Source organism: Molossus molossus, unplaced genomic scaffold, assembly GCF_014108415.1.
Source record: "Molossus molossus isolate mMolMol1 unplaced genomic scaffold, mMolMol1.p scaffold_m16_p_13, whole genome shotgun sequence".
NCBI lineage: Eukaryota > Metazoa > Chordata > Mammalia > Chiroptera > Molossidae > Molossus > Molossus molossus.
This window is the reverse complement of record NW_023425348.1, coordinates 15,351,806-15,376,768: the sequence shown is the minus strand read 5'-3', so window position 1 is coordinate 15,376,768 and position 24,963 is coordinate 15,351,806. Positions and strand designations below refer to the sequence as shown.

Below are 24,963 nucleotides of genomic sequence, written 5' to 3'. Positions count from 1 at the left end.
TAGGCTTGGCACAGTTTATAAGAAGCATCTCTGCCCTTGGTTTCAGGGATATCTCTGTTTCTTAATAAATTTCTCTTTTGACGTTAGAGAACTGTCTCGTTTTTAATGTCATTAATTAATAAAAATCTTATATGAGCTGAGGCAAGGTTAGATCCCATAAAGTGCATAAATATTTCATTATTTCCATAATATTACTCAGTAACCAATTTGTCATGCATTCTGCAAGGTATTGGGGATATAAACTTCCATTACTGTCCCTATGGTGAATTTTAGATTGTGACACAATTCGTTTAAATATTAACTTGCATTCAGAATTTCGTAGTACAGTAGGCCCTTGTTTATCACGGTTAATCAGTTCCAGACTCTACTGCGATAAATGAATTTCCGTGAAGTAGGATTCTTTATTTATATACCGTCGTCCCTCACCACTTCACGCTTCGACCTTCCCGGCTTCACTGTCTTCCTAGTCAAGGGCACGAACCTGGGTTGCAGGTTTGATTCCTGGCTCTGGTCAGGGAGTGAGCAGGAGGCAATCAATTGATATGTCTCTCTCACATAGAGGTTTCTCTTCCCAGCCGCCTCCACTCTCCCACTGTTTCTAAAAATCAATGGAAAAAAGATCTTCAAGTGAGGATTAACAAAACAAAAACAAAAAAAGCCCTATCTTAAATGCAGTCAGATTCTGAGATACTGGAGCTAGTGCTTCAACATATGAATTATGGAGGAATACAATTCAGCCCATAATCATGGGGAACCAACACAAACCAACATGAAGCTCTGTCTATGGCTGCTGCTTTTGCAGTGACTAATACATTTCTCTGTCTTTGACCCAGGAATCTGTCTTTTGACAGCATTCATGAAACAATAAAGACTAACATGTTAGCCTTGTAAGTAAAGAAAATCCCAGACCTAGCATGTATTACACTATTTACAGTCTCTCTGTCTTTCTTATCCACTACACCACAGGAACTTTGAAGTCAAAGTATAATATCTAAAACACAGTAGACATTGAATTAGTGTTTATTGAGTAAATTACATTTGAGTTATGATAAAGAATCTGATCAGACATTTGTTGATCTGAAGAGATATGCTTTTTAAGATATGGAATGATTAAATGAGAAAGAAAACAGGTTGGTACAGATTCAGTATTGCTAAAGGAGTGTTCAGATACAATTATATGGCTTCTTTGATATGTTCTCCAAAAAACAAAAACAAAAACTGGGTGTTACCACAAGTGTTATATAATTTATTAGGCCACACTTTATTATCCAGTACCAGTTAACCCTTGGATTATTTCTCCGGAAATTTTTTAAAGTTTGATTTTGGGAGAATGTGAATAAAGTGTAACAAATAGGTTTTTTTTAAGTGGTAACTTCAGCAGAGCAAAGCTTTCCATTGAAAACATGCAGAAATCCCCACAAAATACAATTTAGTAATGAAAGTAATGCCATGTAATGCCACACGTCAGCTCTACAATTTACCGGTGATTTACTACGAGTTCCTAAAAATCTTTCCAAAGTACAAAGAACACTGTCAACAACCATGAAATTCCCAGTCTAAAGACATTTCCCTAAATTATATTCAAGTTCTTCGCTGCTGGATCTTTTCGTCCCACAGCAGTCACAGAGTTTCCTTCCTTTTAAAAACGATTTCCTCTAAACAGTTGACAAATTCAAGCAACTGAACGTTGAGGCCGGGCGCGCAAAAGCTTGGCGATCACCGGCGCGATTCTCACCCTTGGTCTCTCTTTGCCACACCTACAATCCCGGTTCTCAGTGGGGTCAAGGAGGCTGGGGTGAGGAGGGGACAGTCCACCGCCGACCCTCCGCAGTGAGCAAGGCCAAAGACTACCCGGCGCCCTCGTGTAGCTTCCAGGAGAGAGCCAGGGGCGGGACGGTGGGCCGCACACAGCCCCGCCCCGGGTGTGCCCTGCCGGCGGCGCACCCCGCCCCTCCCCGCTGCCGCCAGGACCGACGCAGCGCCGGTGACCATGCGCCGCCTCCCGCGGGCCCTGTTGCTGTGGCCACAGCTCGCCCTGCTGGTGGCCGCGGGGACCCCCGAGGCGCCAGTCAGCGCGCCGCGGAGCCTGGTGTGGGGCCCCGGGCTGCAGGCGGGCATCGTTCTGCCTGTCCGCTATTTCTATCTGCAGGCTGTCAACTCCGAGGGCCAAAACCTCACTCGCTCGCCCCCAGGTAGCGTTCAGCCGCGAGCCTCCCTCGCTCTGTTGCCCGCTCCCCTGCATCCCCGCCGGCACGCCCGCCTCCACCCCTACTCCACTCCCCCCCACCCACACCCCCCCTCTCCACCCCCCCTCCACTCCCCCCTCCTCCATTTCCCCCCCCTCCTCCACCTCCCCCACCCCCCTCCACCCCCCTGCACCCCCCTGCACCCTCCTCCACCCCCCTGCACCCCCTGCACCCCCCTGCACCCTCCTCCACCCCCACCCCGCGACCGCGCCCGAGCCTCCGGGAATCCGCCTGCCGCCTGCGTGGCATCCCTCCTCTGACGTGTGTGTGTCGCCTTTCCTTGGTTCTGGTCACATCCGCTTTCCTCCTCCTCGCTGACACAGAGGGGGGAGGCAGTAGCAACAAACGTCTGTTGAATGAATGAATGAATGAATGAATGAATGAACGAACGAACGAACGAACAAACGAACGAACGACTCCGAGGGCCCTTTCCTCATTTAATGGGCAGGGATAATGTTCCAAACCGTACGTAGGGCCCCCAGGTGTTAATGAAGGCAGAGTGAGTCACTCGTCTGAGATGGTCTCTCCACCTCCGACTTGGTCTGAACTGTTGTTCCAGCAGGCCGGGAGCGCCCTCACGCATTGAGTCATCAGCCCGGGAATCACGTGGGTTTACATTGCCCGGGCCTGCTGGGTTTGAAACAGTTAAATCCTACACAAAGAAAACCTCAGAGCAGTAGGCAGAAAGAAGGCAGTTTTGCATGCTACATTTTTGTTTTCTTATAGTTTTGAGTTCTTGAAAGTAGATTGCGGAATTAGCGAAACACAGTGGAATCCATGAGGTGCACCCTCTACTGAAGGTGGATCTTGTCCTGAATCCCGATGCCCAGTCGTCCTCCCACGTTCTCTTTCACATCTTATCTTTACAACTTCCTACAACTTGTCCTGCGGGTTTCAAGTTGTTGCCAGTCAGGATTTGCCCATTTAGGTTTCATTTATGTTCAGCCAACTGTCACCCCGTTTTATCAACAAAAAATCAATCAATTACCCAGTGCCTCTTCTTCCACTACCAGTGGAAAACTGACTGCTTCTTTTAGTTTTAGAAGGACTTTCCATGGCTCTAAGAATAAGAAAGATTCTTAAACCCAGATTCAAAGTCTATTGCCCTGGCCGGTTTGGCTCAGCGGTTAGAGCGTCGGCCTGCGGTCTGGAGAGACCCGGGTTCGGTTCCCGCTAAGGGCATGTACCTCGGTTGCAGTTTGTCCCCGGCCCTGGTTGGTCGTGCAGGTGGCAGCCACTCGGTGTGTCTCTTTCACATCGATGTTTCTCTCTCCCTCTCTCTTCCTCTCTCTCCCTCCCACTCTATCTGTGCAAAAAATGGAAAAATGTCCTCGGGTGAGGATAAAAAAACAAACAAAGTCTATCACTATGGGGTATATTTTCTTCTTTATAGTTTCTTTATTGTATAAAATTAATTTTATAATGTTATAATGGGGGGTACTTTAGAAAGAAAAGAAGATGGAAAACTAAAAAAATTAATTTCTACATAAGATCCAAAGTGAAATACTGCCAATCTTCTATTAATAAAAGAACTATAAATTCAAATAAAATCCCATTTTTTATTCTAAAAATATTGGCAATTTTTTTTTTAAATAGTGCTACTCAGAGCTATTAAGGGAACAATGAGTTACTCTCAGAGACCTTCATCCTCTTCTAGTGGAACACAAATTGGTCAACTATTTCTGGAAAGGAATTGTCCAAATATAGCAAGTCTTAACCATTTACAAATCTAATGGGGGGAAAAAATTTAAAGTTAGAAAATGTCATTTAAAAAAATGTCTTTGCTCTTTAATCTGGTAGTCTAATTCTAGTTGTCTATCCTGAGATAATGATCAGAATGTATTCAAAGATTTTTATATACAAAGATATTCTTGCAGCATTATAATTGTGTATTATAATAAGTTTACATAGCCAACTATAAATTGCTAAATAAAGGACTATACATCCATGTGATGGAATATTTGACATCCATTAAAAGTAATGTGTTTGCCAAAGGACTGTTGGAAGAGGAAAATGGGAAGTTGTTGAATTGCTTGAGTTTCAGTTTTGCAAAATGAGAAAGGTCTAGAGATTTGTTGCACAACAGTGTGAATCTATTTAACACTACTGAACTGTACACTTAAAAAATAGTTACCAGTCCTGGCTGGTTTGGCTCAGGGTTTGATCATCGCCCGAGGGTTCGATTGTGGTGAAAGGCACGCACCTCAGTTGCAGTTTGGTCCTGCCGTGGTCTGGGTCGTGCAGGAGGTAACCAATTGATGTGTCTCTCTCGCATTGATGTTTCTCCCTCCTTTCTTCCCCCACCCCACTCCATCTGAAGATAAATGAAAAAGTATACTCTGTGAGGATTAAAAAAACAAACAAACAAAAAAAACATTATTTAATAATGCTTATATTAGGTTAAGGATGGAATAAACAGGAAAGAAACTATATCATTTCATTCTAATTTGTAATCAGTAAATTAACCTGTAATTTACTCAGCAATGTTATCAATAGTTATAGCAAGAGAATAAGGAAATTTTTTCACTCTCCTTTTTCCCCAAGAAAAATTTTATCCAAGATGATTATAGTGTTTTTATAGTCAGAAAAAAAGTTTTAAGGAAAAATAAAAAACTTTCACCAAGTCTTTTCAGACAACCTCACTTTCATTCCCTTAGACTCTATTTGTTTCTTTTCAGGCCACTTGATTTCTAGTTTCCATTCAAAAGCTGTCCTATAGTTCTGAAAAGCAAACCCAACCAGTTTCTTACATCTTCTGCCACCATCATTCATTTGTAAGTTCTGAAATTTTTCCTTCTCCAAGAACTAATTGGAAAAGAGACAAAATTTTCTCAAGCTGTAGATTGTCTTACATGACTTATCAAGATTCTCTTATTACTGCAATTATCTGTCGCATTTAACAGTGTCTGAATAACATTCTTATGTTGCATATTTCCAGGTACATAGATCGCAAACATTTTGTGAATCTGAATGGTCTAAATCAGAAGACTCTCAAACTGGAGTCCACAGACAAAAATTAGGAGGTCTAGGAAGTTGGATGAGCAATAGAACCTATCTTTATCTTTATTTTCACTAACCTCTGACTTAAATTGAATATTTACTTCTATTATATAGGTGGAACCTATTGATATTTTTACATTCCCAGCATCTAGTACAGTGCTTGGCAGAGATTCTCAGTAAATATTGTAGAAGAAAAAAAAGAAGGGGTGGGGGGGCAGTTGGAATATGTCAAGATGGTAGGATAACTTGACCCTTGAACAGCGTGGGGATTAGGGATGCTGATCCCCAGTGCAACTAAAAATTTGCATATAACTTTTGACTTACAGTTAGTTAGCTCTCCACATCATGAATTCCCAACCAGATCAAAAATACTGTTTTCAATCTACGGTTGTTTGAATCACAAATGTGAAACCCAGGGAACTAGAGGACCAATTGCGTATTTATTTTAAAAAATTCACATATAAGTGGACCTTTGCAGTTCAAACTCAGGTTGTTCAAGGGTCAACTGTATTCATTTTCTACTCAAATTCTCTCCTATCTTCATTAGTAATGATATCTTCATAAAACAGTTTTACCTCCTGCTTGTGTAGCACTTTACTTTTTAAACTTGCTTTATTTAGTTTGTTATCCTAAATTGTATTGTGATGTAGGAAGGATAGATATTATTCTTTTCACTTTACACAGGAGAAACTGAGACTCAGTGAACTAAAATATTTTGCCCATGGCCCTGCTGCTATTATATGTCAGAGCCAACTGTAGAATACCTAGTTCAGCGCTCTTCCCTTTAATCCAATCACCAGTACTATGATTGTGGTGCACCATCAGCAAGCAGCCAGAGGTTTTTGGAGGATTTCATTTAGCCTAAGGCAAAACTAGTTGGCCTTTTGAGGCTCTGTTCCCTTGGTCATGTGGGATCAACACTTTTGTGTAGGGAGCCTTAACAAACTTCCTAAATAATGGCGGTGGTGGGGTGGTGGTTGTAGATTGTCTTACATGACTTATCAGGAGTGCCAGAGCTTATTCCTCCAACTTTGAAGACTGAGAATCTGTATGCTAATGTTACACAGTATGACCAGGTGAATTCAGGGTGGGCTTTGAAAGAAGAGGATTCAAGCTGTGTTCAGATATTGGCTCAACTACTTCTATATATGAGACCTTGGGTGTTACTTAACTTTTTCAAAGGAGCCTTGGTTTCCAGATCTGTAAAATGGGGGTGACAACACCTACCTTACAAATTCTTGTAGGAAATAAATAAGATAGAAAATGCATGTGAAAACCTCAAGCTCATGGACTGGCACATAAGTGCTAAGTGAATTTTTTTTTAATGTTTTTTATTTCTTTCCAAATCAAAAGTCTTCAAAATTTCTGATTCTAATGATGTAAAACTTTGATACTGCCAATGTCCTTTTGTCTACATAGGCACTGCATTCTCATTCAATTAGCTTTTGATTTTGTGAAGTAGAAAAACTCAAGCTGAGCTTCAGTTCTGTTCCATTATATTAGTCCCCAAGGCAAATGAGAATTCACATTCCTTCATTCTGAAGCAATTTACAATTGCATTCTTCTCATTTCTTTTATGAGGTTAGAATTGCTTATTTCTATTTAAGTCCTGATCATTATTATATTGCATTGATTCTAACATTAACTTCATGCCAGCAATGACATAGGCATGAAAGATTACTACAAAAACAACCAAAAAATCAAATCACAGTCATTACTATGCTTGTCTTACATTTGTTTTGTTTGTTAAAATCATAAATTTATGGAGAGCAGAACTATATGATCAGGAGACAAGAAAACTTTTCTGTACTGTTACTAGTCTGAGAGGAAATAATGGAAATGACTATCTAGTCCCCAGGCTCTGCCTTCCTGATTTTCACTTTACTTGCCTTCCTGGAACCAAGTGGGAAATAACACAAATCAATAACTTATGTGTTTCATTAAGCATTTCGGGTAATTGGCCAAAATTTTTAATTATTTTACATTATATTTTTATCTTTTACAACCACAGCCTATATTCATATAGTATTGGTCATTTCTTTTACAAGATTTGAAACAAAATTCTTTCATAATTTTGTCACATTTATTTCAAATATCCAAAAATGTGTGTGTTTGGTACTTAATTATTTAATAGCAAGATGTCAGATATTACATTGCTGTTACTAAATTGAAGAGACTGAGAAACATTTTTCCTGACCCATAAGAAAATATAAAACTATGAAGATCAAAAGAAAGTAGAAATTTTACTCACTGCATTTAGAAACTAAAAATAGGAGATACAAATTTTTTCAGTAATTTCAAAAATATATACAAGAGCGGGCAAAAGTTGCTTTACAGTTTGGAATATGCAAAACACAGAGTTTATTCCTGTATTATTATTTATTTATTACTGTATTATTTGTTGCAGACAACTGTGAACCTATTTTCCCACCCCTGTATTAAATATGCTTAACTTTATAATATGAGGGATAGGAGATGAAAGAGTACTTTGGTCACAACTTACTGTTTGTTAGGCTCCATAAAATTTTCAGAGGATTCACCACTTTTTGAAAATTATTAACTGTGGTTAGGATATTAACTCGTCTTTATTCTTTTTTCAAAATATGTTTTTATTGATTTTTTTTTAGAGAGAGAGATAAAAACATCAATGTGAGAAAGAAACATTGATTGGCTGTCTCCTGAATGCCCCCATTGAATGTCCCCAACCAAGAATTAAACCAGGACCTCTCAGTCCATGGGACAATGCTCAATCCACTGAGCCACACTGGCCCAGCTGGTCTTTAAAGAGTATCAGCTGTGCACTGAGTGCAGGTGCACCCTCTGCCCTCTCTGAAGAAAAGAGCTCAACATTTACACCTGGGCCACAGTAACAATCACAGCAGTATTGTCTCAAAGCCTAAATAAGTCAGCCATATCTTGCCAAAAGAGAAGGGAAAGTTTCTAAGTAGGAATTATTTACCCTAGAACAGAAAACCCACAGAATTTTGGAGTTATAAGAAATGTTAGATCATCTTTGTATAACTGTTTCATTTTAACCGGAGGAAACAGGCTTAAAGAAAAAAACTTTAGTAGTTACAAAAGTGTGTGTGTGTGTATTTGTGCATGGTCTGGCAACTAGCTGTGATCTCTCTCTACTTAAGGATATGGGCTTAGATATATAGCTTGAAATTTGGGTTAACAAAAGGAAAATTTCCTCAGAAACGAGGGTTATTTGATGTTACAATGGTTTACAAAGATTGTGTACAAGAAGAAAGTTGGATTGCCTTAGAACTCTTTTATTCTAAGATTCACAGATTTTTAACTACCTGGATATTTTTTCTTTTTAAGTATTTTTTTCTTGGGGGATTGGGCCCACAACCTGGGCATGTGCCCTAACCAGGAATCAAACCGGTGACCTCTTGGTGCATGGGTCGACGCTCAACCACTGAGCCATACTGGCCGGGCTAACTACCTGGGCTTTAAACCTACCCAAAAGAGAAAAGATCAGATAGGCAAAAAGTCAATTTCTTCCTTGCTTTTTTTTATTAATTAATTTTATTCATTCAATAAATCTTCACTGAATGACTAACGAATCAATGTTGACTCAAGTCCTTGGTTTGAAGACATAAACCAGAATAGTTTCTGACCTCAAGGATCTTCCAAACTAAACTGATTTTTTTTATCATCAATACTAGAAAAATTAGTAACTTCTATGTACAGACAGCTATCCACTAATTGTTATAACAAAGCAACTGGAAGTAGTAGAGTTATTTCTATGTATTTTTCTTTCAGGTCAAACACAATTCAAAGTAGTAATTAAATCTCTTTCACCTAAAGAGTTAGTCCGGATTCATGTCTCCAAACCTTTGGACAGGAATGATGGAACATTTTTGATGAGGTATAGGATGTATGAAACTATCAGTGAAGGGCTGAAGATAGAGGTTCTTTATGGTGATGAACATGTTGCCCAGTCTCCCTATGTTGTGAAAGGTAAGTGATTATTACATAACCCAGAGCTAGCCTCATGTGTAGACCCCATGCCTTTCAGAATGGGGTATGATGACCTTGAAGTCATATGTAACAAAGTGAACATGGTATATGTACCTTCTGATGCTCAATTTAACTTGAAACTTTAAGGGAAAGAAAACTAAGGAATTTAAAGGGATTTGCGTGATGATAATAATAATAATAATAATAATAATAAACTTGTCTATTTAGCTAGTTCCAATATTCTTCATTCTTTGCATAAGGTAAATTGCATAATGTTCATCAGCCATTTATAACTCATTAGAAATAAATTTATCACTGACTAAGAGTAGGTTATATTGGGAGATAGCATGTGCCATACCAGGTTGTCTAGGGGAGTGTGAAAGAGAGACCCAAAGTAGAAGTAGGACTCAGACATAACTACTTTCACCACTGATGTGTTCAAGGCAGATTTTCCCGATATGGATAATCTTAGAATTCACCAAGAAGTCATCCCATCTTCACATCAGGGGCAGAAACAATTCCCTGCTTTGTGCTGGTTAATCAAGTGTGGCATTGTATGTGTTTTGCCGTCCCTAGGACCGGTATACCACGAGTACTGTGAGTGTCCAGAAGAGGATCCTCAGGCTTGGCAGAAAACTCTTTCTTGTCCAGCCGAAGAACTACAGATTGCAAAAGATTTTGCATCTTTCCCCAACATTAATCTCCAGCAGATGCTAAATGAAGTTCCAAAAAGGTTTGGGGAAGAGAGAGGTGCCATTGTTCATTACACGATTCTCAATAACCACATCTACCGGAGACCTTTAGGGAAATACACAGACTTCAAAATGTTCTCAGATGAGATTTTGCTATCACTGGCAAGAAAGGTATAAGAATGAATTTGTTGATTTTGAAAACAATTTTTAAACAATTGCCCTGGCCGATTTGGCTCAGCGGTTAAAGCATCAGCCTGTGGTCCAGAGAGACCCGGGTTCGGTTCCCGCTAAGGGCACGTACCTTGGTTGCAGTTTGTCCCCGGCCCTGGTTGGGTCGTGGGGTGGCAGCCACTCGATGTGTCCCTTTCACATCGATATTTCTCTCTCTCTCTCCCTCCCACTCTATCTGAACAAAAAATGGAAAAAATGTCCGCGGGTAAGGATTTAAATAATTTAAGTATTTCCTTGTAACATTTACATGCTTAGGGGAATAATGGCAAAGGATGGAATAGATTCCAGGCTTGGAAATGTGCATGTAAGGTGTCCACCTCTTGAGTGTCCATAAGTTCTCCATGTTTGTGGATCTCCCTTTCCTTAAATATTTACATTAAATGGCTTTAGCCTTCATCCTAGATAAGTAGGGCACAGGGCACTCCCAAGTTTCTGTGAACTCCCATACATTTATAGCCTCAAGGTCACTTCCAGAAGTTCTCATTCCTGCTGAATATTCCTTCCATTCAGATTTTACTTTCTGCAGCTGTTTACTTCTTATCACCTCAAACTGACTTGAATTTAGAACACATCTTCTTTGTTTTACCCTAAGCACCTGTAAAAGATACTGTGTATGGCACATTTTATTGAAGGGTGGAGAAACAGAGAAAGGTTATTTTGTACCAGTACATAGTAACATCAATCAATCAATAAATAAAAATTAACATTTAAAAATAGATATCCCTGGCCTGGCCAGTGTGGCTCAGTGCATTGAGCATCATCCTGTGGAGTGAGAGGTCCCGGTTCGATTCTGGTCAGGGCACATGCCCAGGTTTCAGGCTCAGTCCCCAGTGGGGGGCGTGCAGGAGGCAGCCAATCAATGTTTCGCTCTCATATTGATGTTTCTATCTCTCTCTCCCTTCCTGTCTCTCTAAAAAAATACCAATAAAAACATATAAAATAATAATAATAATAATAATAATAATAATAGATATCCCTGTATTACTCAGACTTTCAGTCAACCACCTCCAACCCCAATTCCTCTGTTCAGCCCTTCTTTCCCTATTTGCAAAACTCTTAAGCAGAGTAATTCAAAGTGACTTTTGTTCTTTTTTCCTGACTATGTAGAGTGAGGGGTGGATGGGCTATTTTTACATTTCTCACCCAGAAAGACAATGAAGGTGGTTTCTAAACCAAAAGCCAACTTTCCTGATATGAGTAATACAATTTCCCAAGCATACTGAATGTGCAGCTGCAACCATTTCTGATTTTAAATAGCAGTTTCCTTCCCCCAACCCCCTACCACCAGCCCACAATATGAGCATATGGGCACCTGACCTTAAAGGTGGTGCTTTCTTCCTGAGCTGCCACCTGCCCACCTGGGGACTCTATTCCTGTATCCTGTACTCATGTGGTTTTCAACTCCAGTTAATTTTGGCCCTCAGAGAATATTTAACAATGTCTAGAGACATTTTTGGTTGGCACCACTGGGGGGTAGAGGCCAAAGATGCTGCCAAATATCCTACAAAGCATAGGACAGCCCCCACCTCCCCACAGCAAAGAATTACTCCCAACAAAATGTCAACAGTGCTGAGCCTGACAAGCCCTGCTCTATGGTGAGAAGTCCTGATGTGAAGTTTATTAATGAGCCTATAAATGATATTAGAGAAACAATAGGGTGAATAGTCACATCCCTTGCCCTTCCCTTTGTTCCAGGTTCTTTGCCTGGTGACTGGGAAGAAATCCAAGATAAATGAAACTCACTTCTGGTCTTAGAGCCCCTCACTCTAGTGGGCTTGATTTTGTTATTTTGCAGTGAGGGTGGGAGGCACATACAAACATAATTATACTACAACATGATAGGCTTGAGAGAAAAGTAGGTACTAGGTTAAAATGCCTGGGAGGGTGGATCATAGAGGAGGTAGCATTAGATCTGGGTTTAGGATGAGAAAGAAGAGTGCCAAGTGAAGAGTAGGAGAAGAACATTCTAACTGAAGAGAATTACATATTAAAATGGATGGCATTTTCAGAGAGTAGCCTCAAGTTTACTGACACATAAGCAGATGGAAGATGAAGTTCAAAGCTAAGCTGGAGCAACACAGTAGTGCCTTGAATCCTAGCCAGAGAGTTTAGACCTTGTCCTAATGGCCTAAGGTTCTGCTAAACCTGGTGATAACATTAACTTGGGTTTTAGAAATTTGGGCAGAAATGTGGAAAGCAGATTAGAGAGGAGTGAGTCTAGCACCAGAAAACCTAGTAACTAAGCTATTGCAACAATCTAGGCAAAATATTATAAAGACCTAATCTAAGGCATCGACCATGGAGATGGAGATGGAGTAGCAGATTCCAGAATCTAAGGTAGATGAGATATGGAGGTTTGATAGAGAAGGAAAGCAAGGGCTTGAGTCTAACTTTGTAGATTCTCACTTAGGCAGCTTCCAGAAAGGTAGCCACTTGTTCATACCTACCTACATAATGTCAACCTCTATAATACTAAAGAATTTAAAGTATCACCCCTGAACAGAGGTAGCTGACTCTGGGTTAAATGAATGGGCCCTGTATCATCCTCATCCTTGATTTTCTGACCCTATTGATGACTGAGAGGCATTCTTCTCTTATTTACTGCTGTTTTCAAATGTTCAGTTTTATAAAAAATATTTAAGAAAGCCAAAGAACTAAAACATTTAGTACCAAAGACTGAGGTCTTCCCACCACTGATGTTTGTATATTTGTTTATTTAGGTCCTTCTTCCAGATTTAGAATTTTATATTAATCTTGGAGATTGGCCCTTGGAACATCGAAAAGTCAATGAAACACCTGGTCCTTTACCTATTATTTCATGGTGTGGTTCTCTGGATTCACAAGATATTATCCTTCCAACGTATGACATCACCCACTCCACACTTGAAGCGATGAGGGGTGTTACAAATGATCTCCTCTCTATTCAGGGAAATACAGGTAAATTCAAGTTCATACTCTAAGAACAAGCTTAGAGTTAAAAGAAAGTGAAGGGGATGTTTAGTCAAGGAGAGTATATGTATATATTTAAATAACCATATTTTTCTTATTTTCTAACCAAGAAAAAGGAAATACAGCACCCTAAACTCTAAAGAGGTTTCTCTAGGATTCTTCTTATCTAAAAATGTCTAAACCTATCATAACCGAGTCTCTTATGTAAATACTATTTGAACATATATATTTGGTAAAACTGTCTCTTAATTCTGACTCCATTGCCTTTATATATTGCCAGATGAAGTGAGAGAGAATTTTGAAAAGTATAAAATTATATTCATGTGTAAGAGAATATGATAGCAGGATAACTTGAATATTACTACTTCCAACACTTTATAAGAAATTCTCCACTTTCCTCTTTCTGCCTCTTTTTTCTTTTCTATTCTGTCTTTTTAAAATTTTTTTTAATTTTATTTTTGTTACAGATGTTTCTCCATTTTTACCCCATTGCACCCTCCCCCCCCACCCCCCCCCCACCCCCGCCCCATACCGAGCTTTGTTGTCCATGTCCATTGGTTATGCATACATGCATATAAGTTTTGTGGTTTATCTCTTCCCTTCCCCCATCACCCCCTCTTCTGAGGGTTGTCAGTCTGTACCCTACTTTCATGTTTCTGGGTCTACCCTATTCCTCAGACTATTATGTTCATTATATTCTACAAATAAGTGAGATCATGTGGTATTTGTCTTTTTCTGCTTGGCTTGTTTCACTTAGGATAATACTTTACAGGTCCCTCCATGTCATCTCAAAGGATAAGAGATCTTTCTTTCTTACAACTGCATAGTACTCCATTGTGTATATGTACCACAGCTTTTTCATTCATTTGTCTGATGGAAATTTGGGCTGTTTCCAGATTTTAGCTATTGTAAATAGTGCTGCTATGAACCTATATTCTTTCTGATTGGTGTTTCAGGATTTTTAGGGTATATTCCTAGAAGTGGGATCACTGGGTCAAATGGAAGGTCAATTTTTAATTTTTTGAGGTAACACCATAGTGTTTTCCACAGTGGCTGCACCAGTCTGCATTTCCACCAACAGCACTAGAGTCCCCTTTTCTCCACACCCTCGCCAACACTTGTTGTTTGATGATTTGTTGATTGCAGCCATTCTGACAGGTGTGAGGTGATACCTCATTGTTGTTTTAATTTGCATCTCTCTGATGATTAGTGATGGTGAGCATTTTTTCATATGTTTCTTGGCCATTTGTATGTCCTGTTTGGAGAGATGTCTATTCAGCTCCTCTGCCCATCTTTTAATTGGGTTCTTTGTCTTCATTTTGTTGAGTTGTATGAGAACTCTATATATTTTGGAAATTAACCCCTTATCTGATGTATCATTGGCAATGATGTTCTCCCATACAGTGGGTTGCCTTTCCATTTTGATGGTTGTTTCTTTTGCTGTGCAGAAGCTTTTTAGTTTGATGTAGTCCCATGTGTTCATTTTTTCCTTTGTTTCTGTTGCCTCAGTGAAAATTCTGCTGCGTATGGTGTCCAAAATTTTGTTGCCTACATTTTCTTCTAGAATTTTTATGGATTCATGGGTCACATTTAAGTCTTTTATCCATTTTGAGTTTATTTTTGTATATGGTATAAATTGATGGTCTAGTGTCATTTTTTTGCATGTAGCTGTCCAATTTTCCCAACACCATTTATTAAAGAGGCTGTCTTTATTGCACTGTATACTCTTGCTATCTTTGTCAAATATTAATTGAGCATATTGCCTTGGGTCCATTCCTGGCTTCTCTATTCTGCTGCCTCTCTTGATTCTTTAAAATCTGAATTCCCCCTCCCCTTCCCCAAAGCAGCCAGAGGTTACATCTGAAAATGGTTTGCTATTCACTTGACCCAAAATCCTCACAAAATTATGCAAATCAAGAGGTTCAAATCCTTGTGTTTACTTTAAGAACACTCCTAAAACTGCCCAGACTATCAAGGGTATGCACATTCAAAAAGCCACCAAGTATCTAAAGGATGTCCCTTTACAATGGGGCTGGACACAGGGTCAGTGGCCCCAAAAGAGTGCTCAATTTTTGCTGCCCATGCTTAAAAATGCAGAGAGTAATGCTGAACTGAAGGGTTTACGTGTGTATTCTCCAGTCATTGAGCACATCCAAATGAACAAAGCTCCCAAGACACAGGGTGGAACTCAGAGCTCATGGTCATATTAACCCCACACAAGCTCTCCTGCCACATTGAGATGATCCTTCAGAAAAAGAGCTGATTGTTCCTAAACCAGAAGAGGAGGTTACACTGAAGAAAAATAGATCCTGGAAGAAATTGAACGACCCAAAACTTATGGCCCAGGAGTGAATTCAGCATAAATACAAATAAAAGTTCCTGGTTCAATTCCCAGTGAGGACACATTCCCGGGTTGTGGGTTCTATCTCCAGTAGGAAGCACTCAGGAGGCAGCTGATTGATGTTGCTCTCACACTGATATTTCTCTCTCTTTCCCCTTCTCCCTCTCTCAATTAAAAATAAAAAAGCCCTGGCCAGTTTGGCTCAGCGGTTAGAGAATCGGCCTGCAGACCAAAGAGTCCTGGGTTCGATTCCGGTCAAGGGCACGTATCTCGGTTGCAGTTTGGTCCCCAGCCCTGGCTGGTGTCGTGAGGGAGGCAACCAATCGATGTGTCTCTCTCACATTGATGTTTCTCTCTCTCTCTCTCCCCCCCTCCTACTCTGTCTGAATATATATGGGAAAAAAATATATATCCTCAAGTGAGGATTAAAAAAAATAATATCTGAATTCCTTTACCCCTGTTTGATGGTCTTAAATTTATGACACAATACACCTTTTTATTAAACTGAACTCTCTGAGTAGAAGAAACCCTGACTTCTTGTTATTGTGGTTTGGTGGACTGCCTTAGCAGACAAGACCAGAGACTCCTTGTAAATGTGAAATGAAAACTGACTTACTTTTTATCTGATAACAGTGAATTTCTGAAAAGTGTGCTAACATAGTAATGAGTTTGATCCCCTCCAATTTCTATGTTATCTGATTTATTCCTTAGAACACTAACAGGTGTTAACAAATGTCCTCTCTTTGGAACAATAGAAATAGATTTAAATTAATTCCTCCAGAATAGTCCCCTACCAGGAAAGAGAGAATACAAATATATATATATGTGGGTGTATATATATATTTGACAGCATATTAGCAAAAATCTTTCCTGTATTTAGAAGTGATGCGCTGAGGCCCGGTTGGTGTAGCTCAGTCATTGAGCGTCGCCCTATGCACCAAGAAGTCACCTGTTCGATTCCCAGTCATGGCACATGCCCTGTTTGTGGGCCCAATCCTCAGTGGGGGGCATGCAGGAAGTGGCCAATCGATGTTCTCTCTCATTGATGTTTCTATGTCTCTCTCCCTCTCCCTTCCTCTCTCTCTAAAATCAATAAAGAAAAAGAAATTCAATTAAAAAAAAAAAAAAAAAGAAGTGATGTGCTCATAATTCTGAGCAACCTAAGGATTAAAGATGTATGGGTGTTACTTAGTTATATAGTTTGTTCTGGTCACCCTGTATCAGGACAAAAGCTGAGCTATTTTGTATTATGAAGTACAAAAGATGGAAGAAGTTAATGCCTTGGTGAGTAAGCCAAGTCAGTGAATTTTATTTTAGTTTGAACTTGATCCAATATTATTTTGGATATTTTCTAATGTTGTCCAATGGAAACTCCAATATGAGTGAGCTCTCCCTAGTAGATGAATGAAATTAGAGCATTCTAATCTCATAATTTTTGGAAATAACCTTTACTTTAGTAGAGGTGTTGATGATAAAAGAGCTTTAACATCTTAGATGACAATGTTAAAGATGATTACACTTACCATATAAAAGTTTCAAATTCATAACCACTTTTTTTATGGTCTTGAATTTCTAGGGCCTTCCTGGATCAACAAAACAGAGAAAGCTTTCTTCAGAGGTAGAGACAGCAGAGAGGAGAGGCTCCAGTTGGTGCATCTGTCCAAGGAAAATCCTCAGCTACTAGATGCGGGAATTACAGGGTATTTCTTTTTCCAAGAGAAAGAAAAGGAACTTGGAAAAGCTAAATTGATAGGTTTCTTTGATTTCTTTAAGGTATGAATTTAAGTCTTCTTGGATGGGTATGAAGTGATAAATTTGTAAATAGCTGGGCTTGGACCAACTTCTCCAGTCTTGTGAGTTGACACACACTTTCTTTCCAGGCATGGGAATGACAAAACTCATTGTGGTTTCCTGTTGTTGTTCATTTTGTCTACCAAATGAACTATATTTATACTCAAAATACAGTACAAGGATTAACCTGGAGTTCGGTGCATTGCTTTGTTTTGCTCTTTTTGTATTTGTTTTCTTTCTTTGTGTTTTTTTTATCCTCACCCGAGAACATTTTTGCATTCATCTTCAGTTAGAGCGGGAGGGAGAGAGGGAGGAAGAGAGAGAGAGAAACGTCAATGTGAGAGAGACACATTGACTGGTTGCCACCCACACGACCTCAGCTGGGGCCAGGGACGAACTGCAACCGAGGCACGTGCCCTTAGTGGGAACCCAACCCGGACTGTTCAGTCCACGGGCCAATGCTCTAACTGCTGAGCCAAACCGGCCAGGGCCGTATTTGTTTTCTTAATAAACTAGGTATATAAATGTCTTTTACATAAAATGATCTCAAATGCCTTTTGTAAACGGAGAGAGTATAAACTCCATATAAGTAAAATAGGACCTGGAATTGGGGTTCAGTCATGTCTCTGCTATTGTCTGTGGGCCCTTCATTGCTTGCTGCCGCTGCCTGCTGACCACACGTGCTGCCCGCCTTACGCCTTCAGAGCCCGTCCTGAGGGTCAGAGGAGACAGATGTGAGCAACGTGACAAAACATGACTGGCTAGTAAACTCCTCGGTATCAATTATTCACGGAAAATTTAACTACTAAATTTCTGAGTATAACCTATTCATCTCAGTGTGATATAATGAAAAGAACAAGGGATTTGGACTCAGAGAATAGAGGTTTATAAATTTCTCTGAACACTACTTTTCTCATTAGTTAAAAGAAGAGAAAAAAAGGGAGTGGTGGTGCTAATACCTGCTTCACATTATTGTAATTGAATGAAGTTTAATGTCCATGAAAAGTGATTTTGAAATGTTTATTAAGTTTATTTAAAAAAAGTTTATTAAGCCAACAAATATGTAAACAGAGTATGCACTGTGTTACCAGTATCACCCTAGTCCTTAAACTTCTCCAGGTTTCTGTGTCCTCAACTCTAAAACTGAACTTTGAGATCCTGCCCACCTTTTCCATGGCATAAGAAACAAAAAAATAACATATAAGTAAAATTTTATTTTTTTTGTTTTAAATGCTTTCTTAAAAAGTTATTTATTTTTTCATTAATTTTTTTTGTTACAGATGTTTCTCCTTTTTCCCCTCTAGACACCCTCCTCCCTATCCTGTTCCCTGCCAAGCATTGTTGTCTATGTCCATTGGTTATGCATACATGCATATAAGTTCTTTGGTTTATCTCACCCCTCCCCCACCCCTCTCCTCTGAGGTTTGTCAGTCTGAACCATACTCCTTTCTATATCTCTGGGTCTAGTTTTCCTACCTTGTTACAGAAATCTGAATTCCCCATTATATGATATAGTTGAAATAAGTATTCCTATTTCCTAAAATTATTTGATTTTAACTTTATTTTATTCATTTATTTATTTATTTTTTAATCCCTACCCGAGGACATTTTTCCATTTTTTGTTCAGATAGAGTGGGAGGGAGAGAGAGGAAGAGAGAGAGAGAGAAACATCGACATGAAAGGGACACATCTAGTGGCTGCCATCCGCATAACCAACCAGGGCCGGGGACAAACTGCAACCGAGGTACGCGCCCTTAGCAGGAACCAAACCCGGATCTCTCTGGACCACAGGCCGACGCTCTAACCGCTGAGCCAAACCGGCCAGGGCTGATTTTAACTTTAAATGCACACTGTATTTCTTAAAATTGACCTGCTAACAGCTGCTTATGATTTTAATACAAAGAGAAAATGTGAGTTACAAAGTAATATAAAAAATTGTTAAACAACAAATTTAGAAAGTGGAAATTAACCCTTTTATATTTAGTATTACAGTGTTGATGAGAAACAGAAGGGAAGCAAATGACAGTTACAATTTTTGTTTATGCTTTAATCTTTCAGTACAAGTATCAAGTGAATGTGGATGGGACCGTGGCTGCCTACAGATACCCGTATCTCATGCTGGGTGACAGTCTGGTTCTGAAGCAGGACTCACCATATTATGAGCATTTTTATATGGCACTGAAGCCTTGGAAACATTATGTTCCTATTAAAAGAAATCTTGCTGATTTACTAGAGAAAGTTAAATGGGCCAAGGTATGCTTTCTGAATTTTAGTTTCTTTAGGCAATAACAAATTCAATAGTATTAGTTACATGAATTCCCTCATAACACAATTTAATGTGACATTATTTAGTCAAAACAAATGTTTTCTGAAATTTATATTTCCATGAAATATCTAAAGAACCAATAAAGCATCATTTGGTATATACCCTTTAGCAACATCTTTAGAAGATTTGAAGCCCAGTGTTATATAGATTTTTCTAAAGGAATCACTATTCATGCATATACACACACAAGCAAAAACACTCCCAGTGCAGGTTACAGATGGAAAAGACGAGGGTTACAGTGCTTTATGCACAGGAAAACATTTGCATCAATATGGTGTTCTTCTTTTCCCCAGTTAGAAAAAGGCACAAGTTCATAATGAACACATGTACACTACATCTCAAGAATCACAAGCATCCCATAAAATAAGAATTCTTTTTCAAAGGAAAATCTATTGTGTTTTATTATGAAACTATAAAAGTTGACCCTTCCATTATAAGACTTTATTCTGTTTCTAAGTTTCTAAGAAGCAATATTTGGTTATGGAAATAACTGGGTGCCGAGGCAGAATAATTTTTGTGACCATTCATAAAGAGTCAGAATTGCTTGCAAAGGCTTCTCCTATGGGCAGCATGGTAGAATATTAGCTATTTTCCCAAAATATAATTAGGAATGCTAACTATTCCTGGAACTGAAGAAACAGCCTGTGGGTACTAGTGGCTGAATTTTTATTACAGCAGCAATATAGTCTTTCACTGGTAACATTTTATAAGAACTTTGAGATTCTGATACATATTTAAATGTAGCTTTTAAGAGATGTTATAACATGAAAACTGATTCATTCTATTCTAGTTTGTATTTTAATATAAAACAGAGAAGGCTAGAATGGGGAAACAGATGATGAGACCTAAACTTCCTGGGTATGTAGAAAAGTACCAAGATATCACAATGGAGGCTGATGTGGGTTGTTGCACTTTACGGGGAGGGGAGGCAGTTATTGGGCCTGTGGAATAAGGTACAAACATGCATGATCATTTCCATGTAACAGAGATGTCTAGGAGAACACTTTGTCTATTTCCACAGCCTTGTTCTTACGTTATATCTTCATCATGTTCCATCTCACATTCAACCCCCACATCTGTCCTGTTTCACACTCACCTTTAGCTTTGGCTATGGGTCTGGGGAGTAATTTTAATTCACTGTTTTTTCTTTTTAAATCTGTCAGGAAAATGATGAAGAAGCCAAGAGAATTACAAAAGAAGGGCAATTGACTGCCAGGGACTTGCTACAGCCGCTCAGGCTTTACTGCTATTATTACAGAGTACTGCAGGTCAGTGCAGAGTAACCATTCTGCTGGGTTATACTTGGCCTGAGTGCCTCACTTCTTTTTTTTTTTTTTTTTTTTTTGGTACGTGCCCCTAGCGGGAACTGAATCTGGGACTCTCTGGTCCGCAGGCCAACGCTCCAACCACTGAGCCAAACTAGCCAGGGCTGATTGCCTCACTTCTGAGGGGGGCTACAGAGAGTCAGCCTGTGGAGCTCTGGTTAAGCCAATGCACCAGCCTATGGAAAGGAGGGGCAGTGCTAAGTCCCTTTGTGGCCAACATGTTTTTATCCCCATTCAGGATAACAAAAACAATGCTTCGAGCCTTACAAAAATAGATGGACAACTCCTCCTATCTTGTCAGTGCTATCTTTTATTAAATGCCTTATGGAATTCATCATCTGGAAAATGAGAGGGTTAGAGTAGAGGTCATTAACATCTCTTTCTGCTCAAAATGTCCACTTCTTTGTTCTCCCTACTACTTAAGATTCATACTTTTGCTATCGTAGTACAGGATGGAAAGCAAATATTTAGCTTGCTATATAAAAAATGAAAAATACTCGCCCTGGCCAGTTTGGCTCAGCGGTTAGAGCGTCGGCCTGCGGTCCGGAGAGACCCGGGTTCGGTTCCCGCTAAGGGCACGTACTTCGGTTGCAGTTTGTCCCCGGCCCTGGTTGGTCGTGCGGGTGGCAGCCACTCGATGTGTCCCTTCACGTCGATGTTTCTCTCTCTCTCTCCCTTCCTCTCTCTCCCTCCCACTCTATCTGTACAAAAAATGGAAAAATATCCTCGGGTGAGGATAAAAAAAATATTTATTGGGAATCCAAGGTTTGGTTCTTTGAGTAAGTACATTTACTTATTAAAATCTAGCCAAGAAAAAGAAGTTTTTAGCCTAAACTTATTTTATTTATTTACTTTTCTTTTTTTTTTTTTTTTAATCCTCACCCGAGGACATTTTCCATTTTTTTGTTGTTGTTGTTGTTCATGTAGAGTGGGAGGGAGAGAGGAACAGAGAGAGAGAAACATCGATGTGAAAGGAACACATCGAGTGGCTACCACCCGCACAACCCACCAGGACCGGGGACAAACTGCAACTGAGGTACATGCCCTTAGCGGGAACCGAACCCGGGTCTCTCAGGACCGCAGGCCGACACTCTAACCGCTGAGCCAAACCGGCCAGGGCTATTTTTCTTTTTTTTATCTTTATTGTTGAATGTACTACACATGTTCCTCATTTTTCCCCCATTGACCCCCTCCTCCCCACTCCCACCCCCCTCCCGCCTTTTCCCACACTGTTGTCTATGTCCATTGGTTATGCATTTAAGTTCTTTGGTTTATTTTCTCCACCCCAACCCCCTTCTCTTTGAGGTTTGTCAGTCTAGCAACCAATTTGTTCTTAATCCTTTCACCTTTTTCACCCATTCCCCCAACCCTCCTCACATATAGCAACCAACAAAATGTTCTCTGTATCTATGAGAATGTTACTATTCCGCCTGTTCATTTTGTTTGTTTGTAGATTCCATTGCCAATAGATATGTATTCATTGCCATTTTGTTTGTTCATATATTTTTTCTTTTTCTTCAAAAAGACCCTTCAACATTTTATATAATAATGGTTTGGTGGTGATGAACTCCTTTAACTTTTTCTTGTCTGGTGTAGGACGGGGACCCCTCAGTCCTCAGGGAGAACCTTCCCAGCCGAGGTGTCCTCTTGATTTTTATCTGCCACACGTGGGTGTGGGACCAGCCCATCCGCCTCTGCCCTCCTACCAGTCTCATTGTGGCTGCTGCTTTAATTCCGTAGTTGTAGGACTTCCATTCAGCTTGATTTCAGGTGGTTTTGAATGATGGTTGTTCTGTTTAGTTGTAACTTTGATGTGGTTGTGGGAGGACGCGATACCGCATTTGCCTACGCCGCCATCTTGACCAGAACCCTAAACTTATTTTTATATGGGCAGAAAAAAAAGTAAATTTCTTCAGAAGCTTGTGGATACTAACCTTTCATAGAAAAATTTAAATGATAAATTATACCATTCACTAGAAGCAACCTTTCCCTTAGATGAGTTCTGTTTCCTCTACTGGGCTAGCAGGAGTTTCCCTCCCTACAATATTAATTAGGCTCATGTACTCATGTCCGTATTTTGTTGAGTTTGGCTCTGGACCAGGAGTGTACAGCTCAATGTACTTGAAACCAATGAACTGAAATGTTAAGTTTATAGGAATATTTGTCAGTGGCCAAAGTGGAAGAACATTTCACAGGCCTAAAGGAAATGCTGTGTGAGACCACCAACTTTATTTTGCGATGCTTACCACCTGATTTGAATATTCAGTCAAATTAATAACTCAAGTTAATTATTCATTAACAAGCGGTGGATGAATGCTAATTGGTGCTGTTGTTTCAAGGACACTGGCTTGACATTCTTTTTGTAGAGGCTTCCTACATACACATGTAGGATCAGGGTTCCTTGTTAGATTATAAAATATCGCACTAGTACCTATAATAACTGAAGTTAAAATGTAACTTTAGGACTGGAATAACCAGTCCACATCAGACCTTTGGTATGCAGGAACTAGAAATAACAGCATAATTGGGAAGGAATAAGAAGAATGAAGTATGAACTAATCTTTTTGTTGCCTTCAAAAACCCATTTCAGAAATATGCTGAGCGCCAGTCCAGCAAACCCGAAATACGTGACGGAATGGAACTTGTTTCTCAGCCAGATGATAACACATCCATCTGCCAGTGCCACAGGAAGAGACCTTTAAAAGAAGAGCTTTAAGTCAGCCCGGATTTACACTCCTGGGTATGCCAGCTAGATCCTACATGGAAGCGTTCAGATAGAATCTGAGCTGTGGAGAACACGGCTTGAAAGACTTTACCCAGAGGACTAGTTCTCTTGGTGGCTTTATACAATGTGGGTGGATAGAGCAGTTTAGAGCAAGTATTACCAAATATTTTCAGATATTTTGAGTAAAAACTGCTATTATCAGCATCACAGTTTCTCTAAGAAGAAAACTTGGGGATCATAGTAAAGAAGCTTGCCAAAATATAAATCACTCTCTAAAAAACCATAAACATCATATTTATTGGGTTGTTTTCATCCCTTGTTCACTTTCACTCTTCCTCTTCCAGTTATGAAGAAAAAACATTTGTGCAGAGTTCTCCGCCCACCCCCTTTGCACAATTTCTCCTCCTACAAGCTGCTTTTGACATTCAGTAATAGCAAGCCTCCTCTTGGAAGGGTCTGATAACAATAGGGAAGAAGAGGATGACTTTGTTATTAATAGTACCTGGGATTCTATGGAGGGAATATTTTTTAAAGCTCACTCATATCTTTTTAGCTAAGTTTTACTAACACCTGAGACAAAAGTAAGGAGAAATGTGCCTTAAACTAATAATTTCCAATCTCTCTGGGTTGTACACTCATCAAGGACAACACAGTTATTGAAATAGATGAGAGCACCCTATGGGGACCATTCATTATCTATATATTGAATAAAGATAATTATAGTCAGGTGGGGATCTGTAATTCTTTTTAATATTTTTAAGGGATACTTGAAAATCTCTGCAACAAGCTTCGGAAGCCTGGTATCTTGAGATTCACTAATAAGCTGACAACAAAGGCAAGCATGGATTCCTCACTGCACTTCTCCTCTAGGTCATTGGGTTGCACTGCTAAGATAAAAAAAAAAAAGAAAGAAAGAAAAGAAAATTTCCTCTGCCTTTTAGGACAGGGTCCAAACTTAAGACTTATAGCCTAGAAATTCATTACACATTCCTTGTAATACCACCAATACAAGCTTCAGTTACCTGAAGACCCACACTCCCCAAAACAAGAACTATCCACACTCCCAATCTCAAAATATTTACTCCCCTCATTGAAATATTTATTTAATCTGGAAAACAATGTAACCACTTTAAAGTAGTCGTATCTATTTTTTTTTTTTTGAAGATCAATAAGAATTTTCTTAATTAGATAAGAGCAAAATCACATTTAGGAACAGTTTAATCAAAGCCAAGTATCCATGGAAAACTCTAACACCCAGCAGTTTTTCAAACGCACAAGTGCACAAGTACGTATAAAATAAAGGGAAAGCTGTAGTGAGACCAGACCTTAATGAATCTGTGTCCTGTGTATGTTGTACATGGAGTTGAT

The 24,963-nt window shown here is 39.5% G+C and overlaps 1 protein-coding gene across 1 annotated transcript; it reads left to right on the top strand.

Annotated features, from left to right (window-relative positions):
- Positions 1-1,984: 1,984 nt before the first annotated feature.
- Positions 1,985-24,755, top strand: POGLUT3 (protein O-glucosyltransferase 3). The gene is made up of 8 exons (XM_036259916.1): positions 1,985-2,192; positions 9,018-9,215; positions 9,792-10,078; positions 12,859-13,075; positions 17,005-17,201; positions 19,278-19,472; positions 20,709-20,813; positions 23,461-24,755. The coding sequence occupies exons 1-8, from the start codon at positions 1,991-1,993 to the stop codon at positions 23,584-23,586; spliced, it is 1,527 nt and encodes a 508-aa protein (XP_036115809.1). The 5' UTR covers positions 1,985-1,990; the 3' UTR covers positions 23,587-24,755.
- Positions 24,756-24,963: the final 208 nt, after the last annotated feature.